Source organism: Sceloporus undulatus, chromosome 6, assembly GCF_019175285.1.
Source record: "Sceloporus undulatus isolate JIND9_A2432 ecotype Alabama chromosome 6, SceUnd_v1.1, whole genome shotgun sequence".
NCBI lineage: Eukaryota > Metazoa > Chordata > Lepidosauria > Squamata > Phrynosomatidae > Sceloporus > Sceloporus undulatus.
In genome coordinates this window covers 82,562,443-82,572,203 of record NC_056527.1, presented here as the reverse complement: position 1 = coordinate 82,572,203, position 9,761 = coordinate 82,562,443, and the positions used below count along the sequence as shown (strand labels likewise).

The 9,761-nt window shown below is 40.6% G+C and overlaps 1 protein-coding gene across 1 annotated transcript; it reads left to right on the top strand.

The window, feature by feature from the left end:
- Positions 1-9,605, top strand: CWC25 (CWC25 spliceosome associated protein homolog). Its single transcript, XM_042475054.1, has 10 exons — positions 1-198; positions 1,924-2,096; positions 2,465-2,701; positions 3,778-3,847; positions 4,693-4,808; positions 5,378-5,441; positions 5,673-5,836; positions 6,116-6,202; positions 7,159-7,320; positions 9,263-9,605. Exons 1-10 carry the CDS (start codon positions 181-183, stop codon positions 9,375-9,377), a joined length of 1,206 nt encoding a protein of 401 aa, XP_042330988.1. The 5' UTR covers positions 1-180; the 3' UTR covers positions 9,378-9,605.
- Positions 9,606-9,761: the final 156 nt, after the last annotated feature.

Genomic DNA, 9,761 nt, shown 5'->3' with positions numbered 1-9,761 from the left:
AGACTGACGTCATCATCCTGCGACCACCGCAGGGGCGTTGAAAGGAGCGTTTACGTCATCATCCTGCGACCGCCGCCGAGCGTTTAAGGGAGCCTTGACGTCATCGTCCTGCGACCTCTGGACGTTGAAAGGAAGGAAGGGAGCAACTGAGAAGAAGCCGGCAGAGGCTCCTCGGGCAAGATGGGGGGCGGCGACTTGGTGAGGAGAAGGAGGGGGCTTTCGAGCTTTGTTGTCCGGGATCAAGCGGGGAAAGGAGGGAGGGAACCCTTGGGGAGCTGCGGGTTGTGGGTAAGAAGGATTTCCCCGCCGCAACGGCTGCTGGAGTTCCTGGCGAAGGGAGGACAACAGATGGACTGGGAGTAAAGTTGAAGGGGAGGATTGTGGCGCCTTTGGAGTATTAGGCCCCAACACACTGCAATCCAGTTTGAGACCGCTTTGACTGCCCTGGCTCAGTGCTAGGGAATCCTGGGAATTGTAGTTTTGTGAGACATTTAGCCTTGTGTCATACAGAGCTCTGGTGCCACAATGAACTACAATTCCCAAGATTTCCCTAGCACTGAGTCAGGGCAGTTAAAGCGGTCTCAAACTGGATTAGTTCTGGAGTACATCTTGGATCTTAGAATCATTGCTCAGTGGCATTGATGGAGTTGACAACCCCTCCCTTTCAGAGTGTCTACACTGTAGAAATGCATCCCTCCCTCCACAATTGCGCCTTTGGCTTTTGCAGATGTTATTATTCACGGATTTTATTAATATGTTCTCCTCTAGGAATATCTAGGTCCTCCGTTGCAACTCTGTAGTCAGCTTTAACCAAAACGCACACTGAAAGACCTAGAGAGAACGCTCCGCTGGGCATTTGTAGCTCCTCCAGTGCAATTCTGTTGCCAGTGTCTGGCTGAGGTCAACCGCAGAGTTGAACTTGAGGACCTAGAAGTTCTTAGAGAGGTGTTTTTCTACATTCAGGGGGGTCTGCCATGGCTCCCTGCTCCAGGATCCTGGGATTTGTAGTTTTGTGAGGCACCAGCACTCTTCGGCAGAGAAGGCTTAAAGACCTTGTAAAACTACAAATCCCAGGACTCCATAGGAAGGAGCTACAGCACTTAAAGTGATATCAAACCACAATATAGTATTTTTACCTAACGTGGCTAAAACATGGGGAAGCCAGGCATGTTTTTTTCTGGCTGGCTGTGTCCTTGCTTTAAGGGAGAGACAACCAGCCTGATCATTTATTATTTAATTCATTAGGTATGTTGATATTCCACTCTTCCTCTAATGTGTTTATTTAGTTAGAATATTGGACTTCAGCTCCCAGAATCCTAGATTATTGGCCAACATGGCTTACAGTTTACGTCCAGAATGTCTTAAAGGGCACAATTTGGGGACCACTGGTTTAGAGTATTAATATCCTGCTCTTCAGTCACAAAGGTCGTCAGAGCAGTTTACAGGTTGCAAATTTGACAGTTCCCTGCCCTCAGGTTTACAATCTTAAAAGACTCAGTTTTTCTAATGTGTTCATATGGGCGTAGTTAGCACTTATTTCCCCTACTTTATTCTCACAACAAACCTGTGAGGTAAGTGAAGCTGAGAGGAACAGACTAAGGTCATCCTGTCAATGCTCTGGTGAAATATTAGTTTTCCAGGGTCAGGTCCTGTATATTGATTTGCCAGGGTCAGGTCCAAAATACTAGCCATTACACCACATTGGCTCTTAAATTGTCAGGTTAAAACATAATAATAATAATATTAATAATAATAATAATAATACGTTTTATTTATAGACCGCTATTCCAAATAGATCTCTCCTCCTGAGCACTCTGTATGTGCTGTTGCATTACACTGAGACTATCTTTCCATTTGCTTTCCCCTCCCTTGGTACAGAAGTTGTAGGAGAATATTAATTCAGTTGCACATTCTTGTCAATAGAACCTGAAGAAGAGCTGGCATCCGCAAACCTTGCGTAATGTGGAAAAGGTTTGGAAGGCAGAACAGAAACATGAAGCTGAACGGAAGAAAATTGAGGAGCTCCAGCGGGAGCTGCATGAGGAGCGAGCGCGAGAAGAAATGCAGCGTTACGCAGAGGATGTGGGCGCTGTCAAGTATGTTGGAAGCAATTTTATTTGTGGATGGTCTTGCCTAGGCCTTTAATGCAGCTAAATCTTCTCCAAGGCTACATAACAGAAGCAGAATAGTTCAAGAGACAGAACAGATATGATATGATAACAAAAATCATACAGTATATTATACATACCTACATATACACTCTTTTCAGGATTCTCCTAAGTCATGCTATAGGTTTAAGAATTAAATATTTCAAATATTTTAGTCTAAACCTTCTCTCTGGCCTCCTAGATTTCTTTATGTTGGGAGAACCAGTTTGAGAAGCTTCTTAGTGGGATAATTGCCTTATGTTTGCCTTGGTCTGAAAATCTTGTTTTGTGTCATTCTCCCCCTCCCCATACATTAGGAAAAAAGATGAGAAGCTAGAATGGATGTACCAAGGACCAGGAGGCATGGTGAACAGAGATGAATACCTTATGGGCCGTCCAGTTGACAAGTTTGTCTTTGAGTCAATGGAGGACAAGGAGGCAGGCTGTTCTTCTGAGACTGGCCTTCTGCCAGGCTCTATCTTTGCCCCGACAGGTGCCAACTCTGCCTTAGATATGGCCAGCAAGATCCGAGAAGATCCACTTTTTATGATAAGGTAACAATGATGAATATCTTTCTATGGAAAGTACCTGTAAATATATATTATTGACTTTATTGGAGAAATGATGGTAAAATATGGATATGTAATTTATATATAATATATGTAATAAGGTAAGGATCAGTTGGGAGGCGATAAGAGTATTAAATGTTGGGAGCGGCTGGCAATTGGCTTAATGTCTGAAGAGATGAAAAGTGTGTAGGACGGTCGAGGAGAGATAAGAATTTAGTTGAGGTAAGATTATGATGACACGGGAAGAATTAGTAGAGTCAATTAGGATTTAGATAATTTAAATATTTAATTATATGTTGTACTGTTTAATACATTATTTTTATATTATATGTCTCTCTGGGAATGTTACAGTAGTGTTATGTGTTGAGTTCAGACACATTGTGTCAGCTGTGGCTCAAGGGTAGTGGTGGGATTATACAAAGAAAGGGTGTCACTCAGGAACCACAAGAACATTTAGAAGGTGCCTATAAGTGGTGTTGGCAACAGCAGGACAATTGGGGGGGGGGCACATTTGGTGCTAGTGTAGGATAAGTAGAAATCTTCACATACAGCACAATAAAATATGAGATAAAATTAAGCAGAGAGAATAAAAACACTGTGACCATATAAAACTAAACAGAATCCACCAGCAATTATAAAGAGTTCTAGAATATTAAAAAATACCAAAAATAGTTCTTAGGATATCTGAGAAAATAAAAATATCTTAATGTAATGTTGGAAACACATAATTTGATGTTGAAAACATAGATGCCAAGTGAGTTTATGTGAAGAAGGCTTTCCACAAACAGGATTCCACCTCTGAAAAATCCCCTTTTCTTGTAGCCAGATGCTTCTCCTTATTTAGGCTGCAAGTTCAAACTTTTTTTAATACTACATTAGAGGTCAGAATCACATGGACCTCAGATGTTGTTGAGCTGCAACTCCCAGTAACCATAGCCAGCATAGTCATTGGTGAGGAACTCTGAAGTTGCAGACCAAAATTTGGAGGATCACATGAATTCCTACCTCTGGTCTTCAATCTGCATAGGAATTTCATATCAGCATTATTACTTTTTATTTAGGAAGAGGGAGGAGGAAAAGAAACGTGAAGTTCTGAACAATCCTGTAAAAATGAAGAAGATCAAAGAATTGGTGAGTTAACGCAGAATGTTTTGAGAATAAATAAAGTAAGAACAGTATGAAAGTGAACTCTAGGACTTATATTCTTTCCATGCTTCTTCCAAGTAAGCATGTTAAGTAAATTTCATCATGTTGGAAAGGGATCAGAAATAAAGCTGTCGATATTCCATATTTGCTTTTTGCAAATTCTAGTTCAGACACACTTGAAATGTTACGTATATTGTTCAATTCTGTACCTCAGAAATGATAATGTAGAGCTGAAGGGGTTATAGAACATGACAGCTGTGTGAACGGGAGCATCTTTCTATGACGAAAGGATGTGTTTTCAGCTTTATAGCTTTAAAAAAAGTTAGTGAGCAATGATAGAGGTATATAAAGTTAAACATGGTGTGGAGAAAATGTATAGGAGACGGTTTATTCCCTCTTTCCTAATACTAGAGTCCAAGGTCACCCAATGAAGGTGAGTGGTGGGAGACATGGGTCAGCAGAGTGCATAGTTAAACTGGAAGCTATTCCCAAAATGGGTAGCTACTAACTTGATTTTTTAAAAAGGCTAGAGATTCGGGTGGCTATGTATTTTTAGCATCAGAAGAAGTATGTCTCTGAGCACCAACTTGTTGTTGTTCATAAAATTAGGAATATGCTGGTGCTCTTGTGTCTTACTTATGGTCTTCTCAGAAGTGTTTGGTGGGCCATTATGGGAGGAGACTGCTGACTAGATAGGCCTGTGATCAGATTAAGCAAAGTTCTTAAAGTCTTGGGATAAATGGGTTAAAAAATTACTTAGAACTATTACCATGAATAATGTGGAATTGCTCTCTCCCTCTCTTTGTATCTTTTTCCTTTTTCAATTACAGTTGCAAAGCAGTTTGGATAAGAAGAAAAAGAAGAAGAAAAAGGAGAAGAAAAAGAAGCACAAGAAGCATAGACACCACAGTCCTAGCAGCAGTGACAATGAACAGAATAAAACAAAGTACATATATGCACCACAGACTGACAGCACTACTTAACATTTATTTCACCCTCTTTATTTTACAAAGTACTTTACAGTCTTTGTTGTCTTGGCCTTGCCAAATAGGGTTGTCCTGTTCCTTTTTTAGAGATAAGTAAAATAGACCAGGAGAGAATAAATTTCCTAAAGCTGCAGAAGTAGTATTTAAACAGAGGGCTGAGCCATATCATCTATGTAATTATACTAGCTCTGTGGAAATTAATAGCTGTTACGTGGGATCTGGTTATCTTCTTGTCTACACTACCCACAGGTTACCTTGGTCTCTTATCTCTGTAGCTCAAAAGAACACTTGTACCTCCCCATCTAGAAATTTATCAGAATCCCTCAATATATCCTGATCTGCTTGTCATTATTTAGTCCTTTTCTGTCAGTTAGGTTGGAAGCTGGGCAAGGACATGGCTTGGTGATTATAGGATCCAAGGGGGTTTAGAATTAGAGTGTCTTAGAATAATTGGGGAATCTGGGTGCATCTGGCAGCATAATGGTTGTCATTCTGACAGGCATTGAATTTCAATATACTTTTGCCTTAGATCACGAGAGAAAATGGACAAAATGGAGCCAGTTCATCCCAGAATGCCAGAATATGGCTTGCAGGTATGTACAGCTGTCTGCAGATTGTCTATGAGATGATTTTTACAGTGAGTGGAAGTGAAAGAGTTTAGTAGTATGGCTGCCATTGGTCCTACAGTTGCTCCCACAAAAAATCTCCCAAGAGGAGAATTTATGTATGAATGACTGATGTTTATTTGTTATATGTTTGCTTTGTGACAATAGCATCTTTGTCTAGCTCTAGCACTTATAACAGAAGCATCTCTCTCATTCTAGATTCGAGGTAATGGCCATGACAAGATGTCTTCCCACAAGCTACAACAGAACTCTATGTCAAGGAGCCAATGCCTAACACCAGAGAGGCACTCAAGCAAGAAAAGCACATATGAGGTGGAGCAGAGCAGTCACAGAAGGTCAAGATCACCTAGAGATAATAAACAGTAAGCAGGGGCAAAGCAACTGTTGTTGGTTATCTGTTGTATTATAGAGTACAAGCTGCTTAACAATCATTTGAAGTCATTTGTATATGGTGGGATGTCTTAAAGCAGAGCAGGAACTGAGTGTACTTGAACAGCAGTTATTGTGCCATCCAACACACACTGAAGTCATAATGCAAGATAGTGAGTTGGCAAGGACGTGGAATAAATCCAGTAGTTTTAATTTCATTGGGATCAGGTGGCCATTCTTGTGGTGGAAAGAAATTTCTTCCTGAATTGCAGGCACAACAGCAAGGACCAGAAGACAAAAACAGGAAGCAGGAGCATTTCTCCCAAAAAAGAAAGTTACAGAAGACAACAAACCTCAAGGTATGCTGGGTGGCTATAGTAACAATGGATATTAGATGATTTGTGTTATAAGAGAGGTGAGGAGAACAGTTTTATAGAGCTGTGCAATCCATGCAGGAAGCATGAAAACTGAATGGGAAAAAAATGGAAATACATTCATAGGCCCATTTTGTTTCAGTGTGTCGACTGAAAACAGCCAAACACAATTCACACTTTTAAAAAGCTACCTTCCTAGATGCTGAGGATTAGAAATATGTTCTTAATTTTGGAATTAGCAGAGTATAATAGGAGTGAAGGATCCCATCATACACGGGTTACTATTCAGTGCTCCCAAAGTTATTCCTTCATGCAGGCCAATGCAAAAGTGAACATTCAGCTTTCAAATAAAAGAACATTGTCCAGTGTTACGTGATTTATCTCTGTTAAAATCACATAACATCAGTGACACAGTTCCTGCCTCTGCACTGGTTTTCTGGTTTGTGTGCGTGCCTTTTAGTCACCTGCTGCACACACAAACTAGCACTAAACACGAGTGCCCCTGTTTATCTTCCAAGACCAGACAGGATTTGGTGCCTTTAGTCTATTTAGGTTTTCTATTAATTACTAGATAAAACTATGCTGCAGGCACCTGTTTGATTTAGAATATTCTAAACAACTTGGAACACTGCATATTGCCACAGAAGCATGTTACAGGAATGAGTCCTGGTGCTGCAAGGCAGTTTCCAGGATAAATCCTTGCTGCAATTAATTATAATTGATCTGTTAGAGCCTTTTTATCGATAATCTTTGATTCCCTGTGCTTTATAACCTAGTGGTGATGGTGGTCCCTGTTTCTCTTTATAATAGCTGGGAGAAATTTACTTGGTGCTCAGCTGGTGGCTGGGTAGAGATGTGATTTTGAACCTTGACAGTCTATTGTTGAGCTTCCAGCTCAGAAAGCCTGGGTGACTAAAACCATGCATGCTTGATTTAAGCAGAAAACTCTCAGCAGAAGAGTTGGAAAGAAGACGGCAAGAAATGATGGAGAATGCCAAGTGGCGGGAAGAGGAAAGGATGAACAATGTAAAAAGACATAGAAAAGAAGAGGAACGAGAGCGAGCACTGGAGAAGTTTGGCCGTAGTGATGGGAAGTTCATACAGTAAGTGTCCTGCTTCCCCTATCCTCTAAACCTGGGGAGAAGCTGCAGCTTATTAATAGAGCATATGTTTTCACATGCAGAATGCAACAGCTCCACCAGTCAAAAGGTGTGAAAGATCTCTTGCTTGAGATCTTGAAGAGCCACTGCCTGTCAGAGTAGAGCCCTGGTGGCGCAGTGGTTAAGGAGCCCTGGTGGCGCAGTGGTTAAATGCCTGTACTGCAGCCATTCACTCGAAACCACAAGGTGGCGAGTTCAAGACCAGCAAAAGGGCCCAAGCTCGACTCAGGCTTGCATCCTTCCGAGGTCGCTAAAATGAGTACCCAGACTGTTGGGGGCAAATTAGCTTACTTGCTAATTAGCTTACTTGCTGTTCACCGCTATGATCTTTAGAATAGCGGTATATAAATAAAACAAATTAATTAATTAAAAATTAGACAATACTCTTGACGAACAAATTCTTTAACTCAGTATAAAGCACCTCATGTGCAACCAAAAGAATAATGTCTGTATTAGTGGACTGTGGCTTGGAGTGCTTGCTGCCAGCTTCAACTGGTGCACCAGCTACAGCTTTTCCTGGACAGAGATAATGTAGCCCCAGTGGTCTGTCCATGCCCCACCATTGAGGTTCTCTCTTTCAGGACATGCAAGAGGGGCTTCTCAGCTGTGGCACCCCACCTGTGGAATGTTCTCCTCTGGAGGCTTGATTGGCATCAACACTCTTATCATTTAGGCACCAATTTAAAGCTTGGCTGTTAGTCAAAGTCTTTGGGCCTCAATAATTCAACTGTTATACAGTGGTCCCTCCACATTCGTTGGGTTAAGGGCACAGGACCCCCATGAAAGTGGAAAAACAGCAAATGTCTTTTTTACCTGACCATCTTTCTAGGAATTTCTAGGTCCTCCAGCATAATTCTGTGCTCAACATCAAACAGAGGTTGACCATAGAATTATGCTGGATGGCCTACAAATGTCCAGAGAAGTGTTTTCTCTAGGAATATTTAGGTCCTCCACCATGACTTTCATGGTCAGCTTTCAGCCAAGCCTCACTGGAGGACCTAGAGATTCCTAGAGATAACATATCAATTAAGTCCATGAATAATCAAATCCACAAAAATCAAAACCACCGATATGGAGGGACTGACTGTATAAAGTTTTTAAAATGTTTAACATTTTAAAATCTGTTTTTAACTCATTATGTCGCTTAATACGATTTTACCTTCTTTAAACTGTCTTACTGTTTTTAGCCTATTTAACTGGTTTTAATGCTACTGTAACCTGCCCTCAGATCTCTAGATACAGGGCAGGATATAAATATTTTAATAAATACATAAATTAGATGAGCAAGAGCTGAGATTGATTAATAGGGAAAAGTGAGTGGCTCAGCAGCAAGTGAGGTGTGACTCTTGTTATCCAGAAAAGGATTAACTAAAGCAGGTATTGAGGAGAAGCTCCAGGAATGGTGAGAACTGAATATGAAAGTGGAAGCTGCATTAAACATTAGTAGTCGCATAGAAAGGAATAGCTGGGTAAAAGAGGCAAAGAGCACACCTTATTTTTACTGAGATGTTCTATACATCATCATCATATGATCTAGAGACTCAAGCCAGCTAACAACAAATTTAAAACAGTACAAGTTAAAAGCATTAAAATGTAGATATAACATTAAAAATATTTTTAAAACTCACAAATAACACATTAAAAATTAAAATGTATTGAAAATTCTATACAAACTCTATAGAAAAATTTACGCATCCTGATCACTCAGATATTATTGTGCATATAGTGGAGGGAGCATTGCTCAAGATTTGTATGCCCACCATTTCTACTTCATATTCTCCTTTCATTAACGTATTTCCTTCTGTTCCCTTCCCATCAGTTTCCTTTTGGGGAAGGAAATGTGACTTTTCTAGTCTTAATCATATGTCTTCCTCTCTCTCTGTAGCCACATGAAGCTGGAGAGTGCATCTACCTCCTCTCTTGAAGACCGGGTCAAAAGGAACATTCATTCCATTCAAAGGACAGCAGCAGCCCTGGAAAAAAACTTCATGCAAAGATGAGATTCTCATGAGATGAGAGACCACTGAGGACTTGCACTTGCGGGGTGCTTTTTAACCTCAAAGGAACGGGGATGAGGAAAACAGAAAACTATGAGGCTTTCACAGCCTTGCATCAGCTCTTTCCTCCATGTGCGAGAGGTTTTGTGTCTGAACAATGAATTGAAGTTTACTGTGATGTATTGTTACAAACACAGTTCTAAAATACCAAACTAAAGTATTTTAAAATTCTGTAGGTTCAACATTTTTGAACTTGATGTACTCCATGCAAGCCATTTCAGCAGTAGCCCCTGACCTTTATTTGATGCTCTATAATTTCACTACATTGTGGAAGGGCTATAAGTTGTAGACAGGAGGGCATGAGTTAACAGAGGATGCTACCTCATA

What these genes read in the sequence shown, in the direction of transcription:
- CWC25 (XM_042475054.1), top strand. An exon ending in GATCCACTTTTTATGATAAG is followed by an intron (nt 2,702 to 3,777) that starts GTAACAATGATG and finishes CTTTTTATTTAG; the next exon opens with GAAGAGGGAGGAGGAAAAGA. An exon ending in TCACCTAGAGATAATAAACA is followed by an intron (nt 5,837 to 6,115) that starts GTAAGCAGGGGC and finishes CCTGAATTGCAG; the next exon opens with GCACAACAGCAAGGACCAGA.